This window comes from Sinocyclocheilus grahami, unplaced genomic scaffold (assembly GCF_001515645.1).
Source record: "Sinocyclocheilus grahami isolate Dianchi unplaced genomic scaffold, SAMN03320097.WGS_v1.1 scaffold545.1, whole genome shotgun sequence".
In the NCBI taxonomy this organism is placed as follows: Eukaryota; Metazoa; Chordata; class Actinopteri; order Cypriniformes; family Cyprinidae; genus Sinocyclocheilus; species Sinocyclocheilus grahami.
In genome coordinates, this window is record NW_015505724.1 from 392966 (window position 1) to 413061 (window position 20096).

At 38.9% G+C, this 20096-nt stretch overlaps 1 protein-coding gene across 2 annotated transcripts; it reads left to right on the top strand.

The window, feature by feature from the left end:
* Positions 1-1153: 1153 nt before the first annotated feature.
* Positions 1154-19626, top strand: LOC107555806 (IQ motif and SEC7 domain-containing protein 2-like). Of its 2 annotated transcripts, XM_016238713.1 has the most exons (5): positions 1154-1445; positions 3444-3473; positions 3723-3830; positions 14947-15033; positions 19154-19626. In XM_016238713.1, exons 1-5 carry the CDS (start codon positions 1216-1218, stop codon positions 19215-19217), a joined length of 519 nt encoding a protein of 172 aa, XP_016094199.1. In that variant the 5' UTR covers positions 1154-1215; the 3' UTR covers positions 19218-19626. The 2 variants fall into 2 exon arrangements, with proteins under 2 accessions (XP_016094199.1, XP_016094200.1); XM_016238714.1 differs by lacking the exon at positions 14947-15033.
* Positions 19627-20096: the final 470 nt, after the last annotated feature.

The following is a 20096-nucleotide window of genomic DNA, read 5'->3' on the forward strand; positions in this document are numbered from 1 at the left end:
GCATGGGTTTGGGCTGATGTGGAAAAGCTAAAAGAATTTTTCAGACAATTGACTGCTTTTCTGGTGAAATTGTCTTTGGCTAAGCAAGATTTGTCGCATGCTGCAAACACGAAACAGAAAGCGGGCGAAAATCCTGTTGCATTTTTCAATCGATTTAAGCATGCTTGGACTGAAGAATCTGCCATTGCATTAGATCAACATTCTCCTTTGTTTGTCAGTACGTTTTTGAAGAACATGCAAAAAGAAATCGCACAATTGGTTCGTTTGACAACTTCGAATATAACAGATATTTCTGTTGACACTTTGTCTCGGAGACTGCGTGAGCTTTCCACCGTGGGGGCTTTTGAGGCCTCCCGAGGGAAACCTACAGCAATGATGCAGCTTAATACTGTTGTCAAAGCACGTTCAAAGCAGGCGGCAGGGTCGAAAGTTTGTTATTATTATGGCATTCCGGGACACTTCGCTATCGCTTGTAGGAAAAAGCAGTGGGAATTTCCGGTGTCCCTGTACATTGTGAAATGACACCAACTTTACCGGTAACTTCTAAAGACAATCCTTCTTTGTTTAAGATGCACGCATTTGCGATAATACCTGATGCTCCATTTTGCCTTTTGGGTAGAGATTTGCTGCATAAATTGGGTGCTCATATTACATTTCAGAATAATTCTCTGCAACTCATGTTTCCTTCTGTCTATTCTCTGACTGTTGAAACAGGAAGTGCGACCACTGAGGGTGAGGCTGCAACTGCAGCCTTAACGGAACTGGTGGATGTAAACCCTCGCTTGTGGGCGGAGCATAAGGATGATGAACCAGTCGACCAATCAGAGCCTTTGTTTATGCGTGCGGCGGGTTTATTCGACGTCGCGCGTTTGCAGTGTAGACAGCTGCGTTGTCGCGTCGCGTCGCGTCGCATGCGGTGCATTCAGGGTGCTACTGCGCCACCATTTATAAGTGTATTGTGCTGTATGGCAAGTGGATGAAATATTCTCTGCTGCACCACCAACTTCTTCCAGACCTGCGATGGGAACGATATTTAAGCTATAGCCGCGTTTAAGCTTCAGTGGCACAGAGCCGCCGCAGGAGACGCAGAGTCAGTGTTTGACAGAAGCATGGCTGAGCGCGGGACCTGCGCACCTCCCCTACATCACCGCGCGTCTTCACCTGGAGGAAAGAGGCGATATTTGGCCCAGGTTAGTAAAGCTGAATGAGAAGACGATGGACAACCGGACCGAGAATCCGACGAAGGCAGCGGGCTACCTGAAGGAGCTGAATAAGATCATAGAGACCCAGCAGACGCTGCTGGAGCGGCAGAAGAGGCGCATCTTTGAGCTGGAGCAGCATGTGTCCGACCTGTGCGCCGAGAACAGCCGCCTGAGACACGAGTACCAGCGGCACCTGCTCTCCTGCAGACTGCGCTGCATCCAGGAGAACAGCCCGCTGCAGCAGTAAGACTCCTCTCATGCACTTCCTCCACAAACCTGCCTCTTAGTCAGATATTAGAAGGTGAACGCTTATTTAAACAACACTTTTTATTTATTATATATTGTATTGTTTTTAGAGTTTGTCTCATTTTGGAGTGTGCTTGGTTTGATATTGAAAAATACATAATCCCCCCCCCCCCAGCATGAAAATGCTATTGAAACTTATCTGAAACAGTTGGTTCCCTTCAGAGATACATTCATATAAAAACACCTGTGTATGAAACACTCGACTTTGAAATGTGCAGCGTCCCTTTTTTGATAAGCTGAATTATTTGTGCATAACTGATATTCATGAACTAAGGCTTAGCCATTATGTGACCTCGCACACTGCAAAGTACAGTATATAGAAACATCTCTGTTACCCTCTCATGTAACCCTTGTTCCCTGAAGGAGGGAACGGAGATGTCACGTCTCGTCGCCACAGTTGCTGTACCACCGCTGAGCTGCCGGGTCACCGGCTCGGCTCCTTAGCGAAAGCATGAACGAATGTGGTGCACCTGCTGCCTCTTATAGCTGCGCTGCAAGGTTTGAGCCTTGAGCAGCCAGATGCAAATTCCACACTCCAGTGCCCATTGGCTAGTTTAGTTACACTCGAAGCAGATTGGTCTCTCTGGCTAGATCCCAATTCGTCGGTCATCACCTGACGTGACATCGAGCGGGACCGACTGAAAGGCAACCAATAAGGACCCTATTTACAGTAGATGAAATATGTAGAAATTCATCAGTGTTTTCAATCAAACCGCTGCATCAGTATTTCTGAGACATTTTCACAAATGGGCTACCCTTAAAAATATACTTTTACATTACAAGTGCTCATTCAATTCAATTGAAATGACCCATACACTATAAATGCACTCTTCTGAAGCCATGGCTTTATGTGAGGAACAAATGAACATTTAAGGGGTTATGTATAACACAGGAAGCCAGCAGTAAATCAGAGCAGTGGCCGATGTGTTCATTGCGTCTTTTCTTGTGGAGTGACCTGACGTTTATTACAGTGGCGTCTTCAAACAGTGCAGTGTGCAGCTGAGAGGAGACTCACCTCTAATGGCTTCTGTTGTAATATTACAGTCCTGAGATCCCTCATAACCGCAGGCAATTGTCATCCAGCTCCAGTATGATGTTTGCCTTCAGTCAGGACAGAGTGTGCAATCTGAGCAGTCAGCAACTTTTAAAGATTAAAGCCAATATATCTATACAAGCCAGTGGCACAGTATAGTTTTACTCTCAATGTTGCATGCACTGGAGTTGATATTTGACATTCGAACACTAATATGTGAGGTGGGTCATGGCCACAGATGCTGACAGTACAGAGAGCTGCAGCCGTGACGTCAAAACCCGGAAGACTAATTCACCACTGGTTTCCCTTGGGATTTTCCTGTGGGTTTTTATAATAGGGGTTTGTAAGTAAAATAAGGTCTGACTGGACAATAGTGTTGATTATACGTTGTACTGTTGTACAGCGTAAACTGCACTCAAAACACAAAGCTTATGTAGTTACTTACATTCATTACAAACATTATTTAAAAATAAATAAATAACTGCCTCAAAATTTGTGTTTTCGTTATGGGTGTGTGTAAATTATGTTGTAGAGCAAAATGTCCAAGTATCGTCAAGTTATGTTTAAATGAAATGAAATGAAAGACCTCATTTTACTCATGAATTTTAAAACCAAACCAATTATAAAAACTCAAGGGGAATCAGTGGCACATTAGTCTTCTGGGTTTCGACGTCACAGCTGCAGTACTCTATATATGAATACAGTGCATAAAATTAATTTCTGAAATATATGCTGGAATTTTCTAATTCTAATTCTGCAGTGGCACTTGTTAAAAAGCACATGTATTAACAATAAATGAAGGTTTATTGAATGTTTTCCCTTTCAGTGTGACTAAATGTGATTTCGATTGGTTCTACTCTGCTTCCATATGTTTTTTTTCTTTAATTATTTTTGTGTTTCAGGTCAGAATATGGCAGTACAAGAATCGTCAGGTATGTTGTATGTTTACTTCTGTTGTATTGGTGATGGTGAATATTCTCTGAATTTGAAAGCGTTTTAAACGTGATGTCCATTATTCTCCACAATACCCTGTGAGTGCTTGCCATTATTATTCTGAGTGCTTGCTAACACCCTGCAAGGTGTTTGAGTTTTCATTTGGGAGCTCCGCATCCACATGTATTTAAGCTCGGACATTCTGCGCAGACTGTGGTGAAGTGTCTGAGTTGTGTTTCTGTCTGCAGAAGACATGCCTCTCTTCCTGTGGAAACGACAGACAGTCCCGGCAGCCTCAGATCAGCCGTGTGCAGGAGAACTGTGCCAAACCGACAGTGGAAGTCGGCATCCTTCGGGTACAGTAAATGCCCCCCTTTATTTAGATCATATTCTAGAGTTTTTGTATACTGTACTAGAATTTTTATTGTTAGTCATAGCAAATGGAATGCACTGTTTGGCTACTTTGTAATTATTTTCTTAAGTCCAGTTTGATGAAGACTCCTCATTAGTGGCTTTCCAATGACACTGACAATTCATCATTTATTTGTACACCTGATAGTATATTATAGGTCGTATGACATACTAACATCTTCAGGTCATTAGGCACACTACTAAATGAAACACACCCAAAGAATGATATTTATATTTATAATAGCATGCAGGTATGCAGTATTAATGAGTGGAACAAAATTAAAGTTTGAATGATTGATGTGAAATTAGTGATCAGATAGATTCACTTCATGCTTCAGTCACTCTGAAGAAAAACACGCGCACCAGGATATCTGATGAGAAATGTGCTCAGTGAGGATGCTTTTGATGTCATGAACATGTCATGTTCTTCATTTGGCTTTGACTGTGAGTTTGTTGCTGTGAAAGAAACCAGTGGGGCCACTGTTAGTTTATTGTAGCTTTGTAGCTTTCATAGGACATTTAATGCAAGAAAATAATATTTGTATTTATTGGGTTTGGCAGTTTGTCTGAACGACACTCATAGCAGAATAAATGTGCGCATATAAAAGACAGTTCGACAACGGCAGACTGGGCTGATAATTGAAGGTGCTGTAAACGTTTAGTTTTTGAAAAAAAAAAAAAAAAGCACATAATGTTGCTATTACGTGAGAAACATCACATCAGCCCTGGGGCTTTGCTTTTTCTTAAACTTTCACAGAAACACTTTTTGCATGTGTGCATTTGGGTTTCCCGACATGCAGAGTTACATTTATAATATTAAATTGAATAAAAAAAATGATGCATTATATATAGTTGAAATAACTTTGCAGAATTTACAGGACATTTAGCTTATTCAAAGATTAGATTTGGAAATGTTGAAAACTGTCAAATCCATAAACGATTTCTTCGTAATTGCCTGCTGGAATCATTAAACAGTATACCTTTCACCCCATCTTTTGGTATGTGGTTGGAGCGAGTGATTTTGGCTGGGCTTAATGTATCATACAGTGAGTGAACAGGCTGGTGGTCTCTGGGTGTGCTGATATCTGCACATCTGCAAAATCATGCAGCCTTTTATTGCAGAAATTGAAGTGGTGACTTTATTTTGATATGGGCTGCATTTACAGTACCAAACATTTCAACATGGTTTGAAATCTTCTGTCTGAATGTGTTAAGAAGTGTTCATGCAGCCCTTTTATTCTTCCAGATGTGAGACTTGAAGGTGACCTGAAGTTTTTCATGGATTTTCTTTCACTGATATGAGTTCACTGGGATGCTCTCTAGTTTCAGTTCTAGTAATTCAGTCATCTTGTGTCTTGTGAGATCACCTCAGATTGCTAAATAACACACCTAGAGCTATTCATTTATTAAAGAAGGGTTTCAGGTTTAATAAAAAGGTAGCGCACTATCAAAGGCATTTGCAGCGTAATCAACAAGAGGGTCAGAAGGAAGGTCGGGACTCGTCGTGTTTTACAGTTATATGACTGTTTTTCATGCAAAAAACTCATGACCACTTGAATAAGGTCTAAAAAAGAAACTACAGCCAATTTTAATTTATAGACTTGTTTCTCAGACAAACTGTGATGGCGTCAGACCAGTATTAATGTATTATATCTTATATTCATTCGGTGAGGAAACAATCAAGTATTTCAACTAAATCATGTGACACGGTTATCATAGAAATATGCTGAAGTCTATCAACCAGTGGATTTAAACATCTGCATTTACACATACGATGCAGTGAATGTGCTGAGAATGTAGTCCAGTGTGTTATTAAAGGACACATGTATGAAAATTAATTTGGCACCTGTTGCAACACTCTACTGTCCGTCTCCCCAATCACATAACTGATTTAACAGTAATGAATGTGATGGTTTATCATTGCATTGATGCATTTGATGTTGTTATTGAATAACATTAGGCTATTTTATATCGCTTTTTAGACAGACTGAAATCTCTGCAGGAATAAATAGGCTATAGTCAATGAACGTAGAGGCAAATGTGCTGCTGCTCTGATTTGATTGTTCTTTTAGCAGTAGCAGGAGGACCCTTCAACAATAATGCTACACAAACATCTGTTCTAGGCCCCCGGTACATATGTTATTCAACAGTACGCTCAGTAAAGTTCATGTGGGCTAATGGCCAGCACACATCTCTGTTCAAACACTGGCCTGCATAAGCATCGCTAATTCTCAGTACTCTCAGTACTCTGAAGAACTGAACTGGACCGTCTCTCTTGTAACACTGTGCCTTGATCACTTTCAGTTTCGAGAAGGAAGGACAGCTATTGCATGGCAAAGTCTGGTGACAAGTCGTCAGTGTACTGAACTTCTAAAGCAATGAAGCGCAGCAGCGGACCAGAGCAAATTCATAGTTTGCATCATCAAGGTGTAGCTTTAGTGAATGTGGTCTTTTAATGTGTGAATGCATTAAGCCACATTAAGTGTAATGATAAGCTAAAAATGTGCTTCGGTAACAGCTAAATGAATTCATTTTATAGAAAAGTTAAAATATTAAAAATGTTATTTAACATTATAAATATATTAGGTTAAACCAACAAAACTAAATTTAAGAGTAAGAACAGGTATAAATAGCTTAAATTGCATGTTGCCACTTTTTTTCTTTACAGTAGGAGGTAAACACGTCAGACTTTGCGCGTTGCATTCATATTCTGGGCTCTTCTGCAGAGTTTGAACTTTTAATATCACTATCTTAAGGGGGTCATATGATGTTGCTAAAAAGAACATTATTTTGTGTATTTGGTGTAATGAAATGTGTTTATGCGGATTAAGGTTAAAAAAACACATTATTTTCCACATATTGTACATTATTGTTTCTCCTCTATGCCCCCACTAGAGTGAGGAACGGCCGGATGGCTTGAGTGAGCAGAAGCGGGCGGGCTTGAGAACGGTGCGGCCGGCGGATTCGACGAAGGAGCGTCCGGAGACTCCGCTTCGTCCACGGTGAAAGCCGATCCGGCGATCCACTGCGCGAAGTTGTTGTATTTCCTCAGCGACCAGCACAGATCAGCTCGAGGCATAACGAAGCGGATATCGTCCTCTTCTGGAAGACCAAACAAAGTAGTTTCGCTTTCACAACGAAACACACAGCGTCTTCACGACATGGCAGCAGCGGCGGCAACAATACTACAGCGAGAATAAAAGTTACGCCTTCTTTCTTTGCGTGAACATTTGTGCGGCGTTATGCAAATCTTCCCACACAGTGACATAGACATGTGGGGGCGTGTTAGAACGAGCCGTTTTAGGTAGGTGTGGCTGACTCTTAACTTTTATAAAGAACATCTCTTTGGATTTGAGACTTTTTAGTCTTTGCAACTTTACAGATCTTCTTTATGCACCAAGAGCTTGTAACACTCCTAAGAGAAAGGAAAAATTGAAATCGCATCATATGACCCCTTTAATGCAGAAGCCAAGTTAAGCGTAACAATATCCACTTCGATTACGGTGTGGTTGTCTGAGAAGTACAGTGTTTATGACAAGTGAAATGTGAGAGAAAGTTGATTTTCCTGGATGCTGTTTTTGAACATTATTAAGCCACGTTAAGAGTTTTTCTCACACTTTTCCAGTCCACTGCACTACCTTTGCGCTCGCGTCTCGCGTCTTTTGCGGTGTCTCGAGCATGACACGGCTTTCTAAAAACCCAGCGCTCAAGTCAAAAGAAAAAAAAGAGACCTTGTTTTTTCCAAATTCCACTTCCGCCTTATGGAATCCATTTTATTGTTTCCCAAATTCAATTTTACATTTTTCCAAGTTTTTCTGGATTCCAATTTAATGGTTAGTTACATTTTTAGTTAAATATTCAATAAGCACTTCTAATAAATTAAATTCACAAAACATTAAAAATGTAATAATTTATTCAAATTTAACAATGGTAGTTCCCTATAAAATATTTTATATTTTCAGGAATTCTCAGGAAATATAAAAAAAATGGTGGTTATCAAATGAATGCCTACAACTTTAACAGTTTAATAAGTATTTTAATATAAAATCATCAAATTAAAGTTAATAATTCCTTTAAATTTTTGGTGCTGCATACTCTTAAGAAATCATGTTTTAATTATTATTACTTGAGAAGTATTCTATTGTAAAGAAAGAGCTTAATATGCAGACTTCATATTTAAATAGCAGTCTTTTGCATTTTAATATTGACAGACACTAGTCTGTGAAGGCAGACTAAAAGTGATCCTAACACCTATGATATACTGTATGTTTTACTAGAAATGACCAGTGCTGTGAAAGAGTGCATCTGATCTCTAAATCAAACTGTGATTTTTCTGCCAGGATGACATGCACTGTTTGGGACGTCCATATAAATAAAGGACCACTATTTTTTTGTGGAGTAGGACATGTAAGACATCTGAGATCCATGTCTATTTTCCACACAAAGTCTAAACTCATTTGCAGTTTAGGGAATCCACCAGCAGGTGCTGTCAAAGTGCATGTTCTCAGTCTGAAATTCTATCACTGTGCACACAGTACACAGTGAATACTAGCCATAGTGTAGTGTTTAATTCATATGATTAAAGATGGATTACGATTACATTCTCTATAAGTGAGCACCATAACATCATGACACAATGACACAAATGGTCCTTGTGCTTTGCACTCCCGATTATGTCAGCCTAATTTATACCTGGCACTTAGCCCCATTGCTAAATGAACATGATGAGCTGTGTGGCATTCATGCACTCAAAATGCACCGCTCTTAAAATATGGCTCTGAATGTCATTAGGTCTTCAACAAAAAACTGACTTTTCATGAACAAAAACACAACAACATAAATAATTCTTCATTTGATTATTCAGCATGTTATTATAAAACTCAGATGAATTTTTACACATTTGAACATTTACACAGAAGAGTTTTGGCCTACTTATTCTCGCAGAACGGAGTGGCATCTCTGGCTGTTTCAAAGGAGTTTAAGCTGAGCTTTGATTAGAACACTCCAGCATTTTAATTTAGTTTTTTTTTTTCAGCCATTCTGAGGTAGACTTGTTTGTATGTTTCATTGTCTTGCTTCATGACCCAAATGTTAGTTAATTCTGTGAGACAGAGCAAAATTAATAAGTCTGTCAATGATGGTGAGACATCCAGGTCCTGATTCAGCAGAACATCCCCAAACCATCAGCATACATTTAAAATTATGCAGGGTCTGGTGGTAGCACTTTTAGCTGTAGCTTAGCATAGATCATTGAATCTGATTAGACCATTAGCATCTCGCTCAAAAATGACCTAAGATAGTTTAGATATTTTTCCTATTGAAAACTTGACTCTTCTGTAGTTACATCGTGTACTAAGACCGACGGAAAATTAAAAGTTGTGATTTTCTAGGCCGATATGGCTAGGAACTATACTCCCATTCCGGCGTAATAATCAAGGAACTTTGCTGCTGTACCATGGGTGCAGCAGGCGCAATGATATTACGCAGCGCCTGAAAATAGTCCCCAGCTAGGTAACTTCCAATAAGCCTATTTTCAGGTGCTGCATAATATCATTGCGCCTGCTGCACCCATGGTACGGCAGCAAAGTTAATTTTTGAGCGATGCTAACGGTCTAATCAGATTCAATGATCTATGCTAAGCTACAGCTAAAAGTGCTACCGCCAGACCCCGAGATCGGCTGAATGGATTCGAAAATGGTAAAACTCAACTGTTTAACTCTAGGGGAGTTGGAAAATTTGCCTATTTTCAAAAATAGTGGAGTGTTCCTTTAAGGTGCCGTCACATATGCTGCTGTTTGGCGTATTTTCATATAAAACGCAGAAACAGGACATGAAGACATTAATTCACATGTACACATGAAATTATCTTCTGCTGATACTGTAATATAAGAATGTTTTTTCAGAAAGGTGTGTATGGTTTTGTTGAGAGCTTTCTGGCAGACTGGGCTGGTTTATTTCTGGAATCAGTGGTGACATCATTAGCATCATTCAGAGGTCAGAGAGGTCAAACACTGCAGCTTCACACACTATTTTAACCCCAGTTCCGCCTCCACCATGTGTAAATCACAGTTAAATCTGTCTTGTGTTTTAGTCTGTGGATAGAATGCAAACAGCCCATTGTTACACTTGCATGTCCATTTTTAGCACAGCTGCACAGCAGAAAATAGTCTGTGAGGTGTCAGAAACAGAAGCAGGAATTCCCAGCCATGCACCATCACTGCAACTGTATCGCTGATGCTTTCCATGGGACACTTTTTAGAAATTAAATCTCATCTGAAATATAAAAAAAACCCCGTTTTTGGCTGTTAGCATGAATATGTTCGTGACATGGCATGCTGCTGTATACATATGCATTCAAAATGTATAGTCTCTCTCCATCACCAATACGGATCAACAATTTTGATTCAAATGCTGTCATGAATCTGAAGGTCTGAACGCAGACCACAAAACACATTCAACCCATCTGATTTCTACACAGAATGCTGTATTTTAAAACACTATGGAGGAGATCAAACATTGCAAACAGTTAGAAGAGTAGTAGAAGATATAATATTCATGCCATACACCAACGGAAATTACACGCTTCTCAAACTGCACGTCATCAGCATTACTAAAAATGATCACAGTCCTTTTTCTGTAATTACATTTCCATATTAAAGGAGACATATTATGCCCCTTTTTACAATATGTAATATATAATAATAAGTCTCTGGTGTCCCCAGAATGTGTCGGTGAAGTTTCAGCATAAAATACTCCACAGATCATTTATTTTATAATTTGCCTATTTTGAGTGGAAGCAGAAACACACTGTTTTTCGTGCCCGTCTCTTTAAATGCAAATGAGCTGCTGCTCCCCGCCCCCTTTTCCATAATAAATCCATTACAGCTCGGAGCTGCTGAAAAATATCTGTTTTGGTTCTGATTATCATTTTTGTCACTCTGAAATCTTGTGTTTTAAACCATATGAGTTTAAACTTCTGATATAGGGTTTTCTGAGCGCACACATCCGAAGCACACGCACAGAAAGCGGCTGTCACAGCATGCGAGCACTAAACTAAGTTCTCATTCACACACAAGTTTACGATAAAAACACACACGAGTTACAAAATTGTAATGTCTGTGAAGGTAAACATCTGCATGTTTATTTTAGATCTGTGTGGCAGCAGCAATATACAGTAAATAAATCAATAAATGCACTGCTCTGTTGTCTCCTCTGAGGCTGGGACTCTAAACAGTGTTCTGTGCTCGTCTGTGCAGCCAAACACAGAACAGTTAGCATGTTTTGCTCAAACTTTCTCCATGGCATTAGAACTAGTACACCATTGTCGCTTGTGAAATCAAAATGACGGCGCCGTTGGAAACGTACAGATTAAGGGGCGGTAATATTATAATGAGATCCCTTTGCCACGTCACCAAGCGAGCGAAATCAGACGCGCTGGTTTTCTCAGATGCTTGCAGAAAAAGACTTACCAAAACAAAGTTACTGGGTTAATCTTTTTCATGTTTCCTTGGTTGGTAGATGCACCGGGGACCTGATTATAGCACTTAAAACCTGGAAAAGTCAGATTTTCATGATATGTCACCTTTAAATCTAAAAGCCAATGCACACTGCAATGACAGGCGCAGAGCAACACTGACAGCCGACTGATTACAGTATGTAGAGGAATGCACAGACATTCCCGCACCCGAAAAAGCACACTGATCCAACAAAACTCAGCAAACGTGGCTGTTGTTTGTCTGCCTCTGTCGGTGCATTGTGAATTGGCTTTAATACAGCTGTGGTCGTCACACACTGTCAAATGTGGCTTTGCCTGGCTGTGATTGAATAAAAAAGAAAAAAGGTTATAAAAGGGATAAGACACTGGATATGTCTTGATCACTTCATTAGGAATTTAACTATTATGTATGTTAGATAAACTTTAATACAAATGAAACCTAGAATAAAATGTAGCTAGTTTCTTTGATATCTGTATTTCACTACTTAAAATGATGATTTTGGCCACTGACAACGTCTACTGTATTCAACGTTATAATTTTGACAGTCTATTGAATTGATTTTTTAAATTGTCAATTTATCATACTAAATGAAAAATGTCTCAATTATTAACAAATTTTAATGACCAAAAATTTTATATTTAGCTGTGTCCCATATTTTGCAAACAAACGTTATTTTTGTCTTGTTTTTCCAAATAGAACATTCCTTAAAATGGCATCATGCAACATCTAACATCAGTTGGACCCTTTAATCCCTTTTTTGTGCACATTTCCAGCTCTGTTTATTCTACAGTATGTCCAGCAGCAGTGGATGTGTACAGAACAACTGCTCAATCTGATTCATAAACACCAGTCAAGTGTCATTCGTTTCTCCAGTGAAGTCTGGACCATTACAGAAATGTGAAGTTTTCATTTTCTTTGGAATTAAGTGACATTTATTTTATTTACTTTCATGTGATGTTGCAATTTAACAGCAGTAGCACCAAAATATGTTTGACAGTTAATCAACAGTGGACAGGTGGTGGGTAATACTAATAATTCTGTTTAGTGGACAGGTTTCATGCACATCGCCAGGCCATATTTTTAATATGCTCGATTTCATATATATTTAGTACCATTACAATTTTTTTCAGATAGTGACAATATATCCATGGCAGTTACCACACATGGAATTCACATTGACAAATGATTAATTTACTAGCCGTGCTGTTTAATTTCTCAGAGCAGAAAGAGATTCTCTCTCTTCCTTCCTTGACCTCTGGCTGGGATGTTGATGTATTATTATGTGTGTAATAGGCTCTGCATTCAGGGTCTCTCTCCTCCTGTTTCTATGGAGACCAGAGAGCCAATCAGCTATCTTGGCTGTGGACTGTACTAAAGGCTGCAGACGGAGGAGGCAGAGCATGTCTTACACATTAAGATATCTCACACACACACGCGCGCACACACACCCACACTTTTGCTGATACTGCAAATATACCCTAGATACCCTAACGTTTTTTTTATCACACACACACACATTTCCTCAGCAGTATCTGTGATTTCATGTCCTTGCTCTGCGCGGTGTCAGTGCGTGCTCCCCCGCAGCATGTAACAAACCTGCTGATGTAAGTGTGTGATGCGCGTGTGACATCACGGGCCAGGAACGCAGCGCTGTAGCGTTGAGCAGTGTGAATGAGCAAGTGTACGGCACACGAGTGCACGCAGACCCGCGGCCATGGCACACAGACTCAGCATGATGTGAGTATCAGATGCAGTCTGCATGCATGACGCCGCTCTCCAGATGTTTTACCATGGTGCTGAGTCATGTGTTTTACATGGAGACTGTTGGATGGGCTTGCGATTGTGTGTATGCTCCACAGGGAGCTTGTGGTGATGTCTGATGACTAATGTCATGATGGTGAGACGGCGTTATTCAGGACGCTCTGCATTTGTGCTCATGTGTTCAGGATGTGCTGTGCAGTAAATGGAAGTGATAGCACTGTGTTTGCTCTGCTGTGTGTGTGTGTGTGTGTGTGTGTGTGTGTGTGTGTGTGTGTGCGTGTTTGGCTGTAGCTGATGTGCATTATGACGCAAGTTCACAGTCACATGCTTGGAGCACAATGTGCTGCTATGAACTGTGATCTGTGATGCATTTCTCCTTCATGTGCAGTGTTCAGTCTGGCCATCTGTCCCATAAATTACTGCAGAAATCTTTTTGAAGCTTTAGATTTGTATTTTTGCAGTTTGTTTATTCTTGCTCTTGTCAGCATGTAAAGCATACAATACGCATCTGAAAACAGCATCGGAGATGTGTGAGCATTTATTGGAGATTCAATCCTCTCAAGGTGACTAAGGTTAAACTGAAGGGCACTTTAGCATTAGTTCATTGGCTTAAGGCTATTTGGGCACTTTATAGGACAATCCAATGGTGAATTCAAGGTGGTTAAGGAATACTAGTGTCCTGCTTGTGCTGCACAGTAACTGCTAGCTATTTATTTGAGAAGAAATAGCATAAACGGAAATAGCATGCAAAACAGTGTGAAGTGTGCACAGGTAAACATTTCAGTTAGTAGCATGCTACATTGTTGTCACATGACCTCATCACATTGCATGTGTATGTCAGCCAGTGGCATCCAGTTATCATTATAATCAGAAATATATTTATCTTGTGTTGTTTGACTGCTATTGTTGCTATTTTCTTTACTTGTATTTAGAACTGCACAGTTTCAGGGGGAAAAAATCTAATTGTGATTTTTCTGATAAAAATATATTTGAAATGTGATTAAAAAAAATTACAGGTTTGCTGTGCTTGTTCATAGGGCTGCACAATGAGGCCAAAATGTTGTGATTTATATATTAATAAGGCTATATAATAATAATAATAATAACAACACTTTTTTAAAAATAATATAAACAGGAAGTTGGGACAATACAAATACCTCATCTTTATTTATTTATGTATTTTTTTATAAGCAATAACCTTTATTTATTACGTTACAGCCAGGGACATAATTTGCCAATTTTTGTGGATGTAAAAAAAGTCTTGCATGATCGCTCATGAGAAGTGGTTATGTTTGACAAACATTTAATGTATTAGTGACATGTAAGCTCTATTTGTGAACTATTCCTGTTAGCTTTTGTTTCAAGTGTATGGAAATCTGTGACTGAAGCAGTGGCGTTGTGTATGTGACAGCAGTCTGGTGCAGAGCTACATAAAGACCTACTCATGGAGAAATCAACTCACATCTTCACCTGTCACGTATTCATCAGTATCAGACACCAACACAACAAGTTACACAGCAAACAGTTCAGAAGGCTAGTGTTGCACAGGATGAGAGCGATCGTAAAGCTATCTGGAGATGAGAATATGCTTAAAAGCATTTAAATTCACCTGATAATGGAAAGGAGACGGTAGAAAATCATTTGATTTTCCTGACTTCTTCAGATTGTGACTGAGGATGAATTTTTGTGTGAATCATCATCATCATCATATCAACACCTTGGCCAGAGTACTGCAGGACATGGTGGGCTGAAGTGTGTTTGTAGAGTGAAGTAGATGACGTCTTTGTTTCTCCTTGTGTCGTAGGTGTGTAAATGCTTTGCACCAGTACTGCTGTCCCACGCCGCTGTGCTCTAAGCAGCTAGCTGTACCTGCTCCTCTCTCTGAGTGCAGGTAAGAGGCGCTCGAGTCCTAAACTCTCTCTCTAGACTGACAGAATGCATCCTGGTAAACTGCTGATCACGCAGAAGTTGCATAATGTTCTGTGCAAACTCTCAGTAGCTCAGCTTAGGGCTGTCAAAATGGCTGAAAATCTAAATTCGAATTTTGTACTTAAATATTATCAAAATTCAAATTTAAAATGCAGAATTTCAGTTAGGGTGAAGAAAAGCTTTTGGCTTCTCTTCTGAGGCCACAAGAGGGCGCATCGAGCAAAATATTACTAATGCACGTTTATTCAAAGCATAAGATAACATGACTATCTGTGAAAAAGTACATAATGTTTAAAATGTTTATAAACCAATTATAATTAATTAAGTTGCTTTTAAACAAATATAAACAAAACAGCATCATGTATGTATGCATAGTTTAATACAAATGGCAGAAAGCTAATCACAGAGTACATTTTTCATCTAAAAACACGAGTTGCAGTGGGATGGGAAAAACCCTGCCATAAAGTCTCAAGATATGTTTTTTTCAAAGTTGAACTTGCATTAATTTTACATGGCTTTCTAAACATGTGCGAGACGTGAGTGCAACGGTGATAGATGTCCCTCTAGAAAATGCGATAAATATGTGTTCTGTGTGAACGGCTTGGTTTCACTTTAGACGTAAACAACAACATCTCCGCATTGATGTTCTCTTTTCCCGCAATATTTGTAATTAACGCAGCAGCGCCGCATCTAGTGGCTTCAACTGGATAGACTAACAAAAACATTATAATGCAATGACACTTACATCGTCACTGCATCTTGTGCGCCGCTGATAAAGCTGCCTGATGCACGCATAAAATTCGAATGCAACGTTTTTGCATTCGAATGTGGATTTTTATTTTAAATTCGACGAATATTCAAAATTCCAATTATTTTTTGACAGCCCTAGTTCAGTTGTGTGTTTTATCTCTGTTATAGTCATTTGAAAGGGTTTATGCATAATATAAGTTGTCAATAATAATACTGTTGGCAGGCTTTATCACAAAATAAAATGATGGAAGATTAGCAATTTGAATATTTTAGTGGTTCACAATTACAGACCTGGATTTCTTTACCATTTAACGGTAGAAAACAAATGTAATCTTGAAATCTTTGGATTGGGGTATTTGAAGATATTTGTAAATATGAAGTTTGTGAATCTATAGTGTCAGGGCGAATATTCTGAAATGTGATGTGACTGTTTGTTTTTTTTTACATTGTTTATTGTAATTCCAGTTCATGAGAATGAGTTTTGTTTGTTTCTATATCAAAATATTTAGCGAGGTTTAATGAGAATAACATCCTGCAAGTCTTGAAATGTCATGTGATTTGATTGAAATTGCTTCAATTTAAACAAGAAGATGATTCGATTTTTTTTTTATTTTGCCTAATTGAAATATGAAGCATGTTTGCGATTGACAGCTGAATTGTTTTCTGTGGGTTGTGAATCTCTTGTTCTGTGTCTGCTGTGTAAATGTAGCTTGTTGAATCTTTGAATGTGGCTCAGAGTAGTCCTTTTAGCTACAGGAATTATGGGAACACTTTACACTAAGTTTCATTAGTTAACATTAGTTAACTACTTTAGTTAACATGAACTAAGAGTGAACAATACTTCTGCAGTATTTATTAATCTTAGTTCATGTTAATTTCAACATTTACTAATGCATTATTAAAATCCAAAGGTGTGCTTGTTAACATTAGTTAATGCACTGTGAATTAACATGAACTAACAGTGAACAACTGTATTTTCAACTGTATAAATACTGTAATAAATGTATTGTTCATTGTTTGTTCATGTTAGTTAATACATGAACTAACATTAACTTATTGTAAAGTGTTACCGGAATTCTAAATGAAAAAATATTTTTTATGCATGGTCTGCAGTTGTATTTTTTATTAGATTTGTTTAATGTCTGATTTTGAAGCTTGATTAGATTCATGGAGTTTTTAGAGATGTTTCACATGGCTGTTCTTTGTCCTATTATTCTCATGAACTGGAATTTTATTAGCTTATTTTTTAAATTGGAATAAAATGATGTGCGCCATGTGTTATTATAGACCAATCTTTTCTCAATGTCACACACCAAACTGGTGGCAAAAATGACCCAAGTATTTACACTCAGAAGTCTGACTCAAAGCTCAGTGCTCTCCAGTGCTCTCTTCCAAAGATACCATACCTACTGTACGCTAGAAGCCTAGCATCTTTACTGCCATCATGTGCTGCAGACACTGGGATTGGTCTATAGCACGGGTGCCCAAACTCGGTCCTGGAGGGCCGGTGTCCTGCAGAGTTTAGCTCCAACCCCAATCAGACACACCTGAACCAGCTAATCAAGCTCTTACTAGTCATACAGGTGTGTTGAGGCAAGTTGGAGCTAAACTCTGCAGGACACCGGCCCTCCAGGACCGAGTTTGGGCACCCCTGGTCTATAGAAATATAGATATATAATAAAGCATGCTTCAGTCAACAGCCTGGAGAGAAGTCAGATGATATGTGCTTTGGGATCTCTAGACCAGCGCTTCTCAACTGAGTCTCAGAGCTGTTAGGGAAATAAAATCAGGTAATAAAATACCAATAATAAAATGCAGCCAGTGGAAAAAATGTATCAACCTTCTCATATTTTTGTTGTTGACATCTGACCAACTCTTGGGTATTTCGGCACATTTATTAGAGGCCAACAAGAGATGCCTTCACAGACCATGAACAAAACTACAAAAGGAAAAAAATACCACCCAGTCTACATTAAATAAATGGCTAAATTACACTTCTGATGAACAAAATTATCGATTTTCTTATTTAGCCTATGTCATGTTAAAGGGGTCATATGATGCGATTTCAATTTTTCCTTTCTCTTTGGAGTGTTACAAGCTCTTGGTGCATAAAGAAGATCTGTAAAGTTGCAAAGACTAACGTCTCAAATCCAAAGAGATATTCTTTATAAAAGTTAAGAGTCAGCCACGCCTACCTAAAACGGCTCGTTCTAACATGCCCCCACATATCTACGTCACGATGTGGGAAGATTTGCATAACGCCGCCCAAATGTTCACGCAAAGAAAGAAGGCGTAACTTTTATTCTCGCTGTAGTATTGTTGTGAAAGCGAAACTACTTTGTTTGGTCTTCCAAAAGAGGACACAACTAGAAATCAGTGGTAGACTACAATGCCGGCTGTTCTGACTCACAGAATGTAAGTACGTTTTTATATTTAAAGAATTTGCCACTGACGATTCAAACGCGAGTTTTGAGCAGTGCAGAGTAGCACTTGTTGTTAAAAGACAGTATAAGTCATTATAATCCATAATTATGTCCCACTGGATGCAACGAATGCCTCGTTTATAATGGGTTTTCATGTTTTTGTCTCATCGCGCCGGGACACGGCATCACGATATGGTAAGGGGCGTAACATTTCCGTCACATGCTTGAGGTATTCGGCCAATCACAACACAATGGATAGCTGGCCAATCACAGCACACCTCGCTTTTCAGACGATGAGCTTTGTAAAAATCGACGCGTTTCAGAAAGGCGGGGCATAGAGGAGAAACAATAATGTACAGTATGTGGAAAATAATGTGTTTTTTAACCTTAAACCGCATAAACACATTTCATTACACCAAATACACAAAATAATGTTCTTTTTGGCAACATCATATGACCCCTTTAAAGGGATCATTCAACCCAAACATTTACATTTTGTGATAATTTCCTCACCCTTAAGTTGTTCCAAACCTGAATGAGTTTCTTTCTTCTGTTATGCATAAAATAAGATATTTTGAAGAATGTGGTTAACCAAAGAGTTTCTGGTTCACATTGACTTCCATAGTATGGAGAAAAAAAATAATATAGAAGTCAATGGGGACCAGAAATATCTTCTTTCGCATTCAGTAAATGTGCCAAAATAGTTTGGTCGGACATCAACTACAAAAATGTTGTATCTATGCAGTTCAAGGTCAGAACATTTTGTTCACCTTTGTACGATAAACAATTTTGATGGCCGCCACGTGATGTCTGGCGTGAAATCTGACGCAATGCTTGCTGAGACTGAGAAGTGCTGGCCTAGAGTGTGCAGTGCATGTGTGCTGCTCTTATAGTGTGCTTCTCTCACAGGGATGATAGCGTGCTGCATCAGTTCTGCTGTCCTCCGTCTGGAAGCAGCAGTCCTTCAAGATAGCAGGAACGACAAGGATCTGTCCTCTCTCACAAAGCGTTCGTCCAAAAGAGCTCCATGCGTCCATCCATGCATCTGTGTGTCTCTGGGGGAATAAACATCACTGTGTGTGCCGTTGCACTCACATGCAGGACAGACGGAAATCTTTCTGCAGTAGTTCATTTACAAGTGCAGTCTATAAGCGCTGGAAGAACACAACTGTAGCGCTAGAACTCATGAATAGTCGAGTGTTGAACCTCAAAAGTGTACCTCTAATACAAAGATGCAGAACTGAGTGTATTTTGCACAGTGTGGAAGAGAACTTCATTCAGTACTCGGAGTGATGCATGAAATTAAAAAGCAATATCTATTTAAGAATCGATGACTGTATTACAGCTGTGTTTGCTTTGCCTGATATCAGTAGCTTATTGTCTTGACCATGTAACAAGATTCAAATTAAAGGTTTCTTCTTGTATATGATTATTACTTTTGTATTTATTATTGTTATTTTTTTGGCACTCAATATCTGTGTTTTTCTTTCATTTGTGCATAATATTTTAGTTAATCTTGATTAATAAGGAATAATAAGGACTGTGTTCAGATTGGCATACTAACTTGTTGCATTATACTAAGTAAGTGCTGTATACTGCTTATGTTTTTTTTTTTATGTGAAACTTTATGCAATATGTATGTCTTAAACATTAGTATGCTGCATGGTTGCCACATGATCTCATCACATGGTATCGTCTCATCATATATTTGTTGCTTTTCTTTTTTTCTTGAACAAGTTAATGGCTGATATTACTTCCTGTTCATTTGTCACACTGTAAATGAAAGGTGATGGCTGGGAATAGCAATGTAGCAGATGTTGTACTGTAAGTCAAGTTTTTGTATATAGAGCTT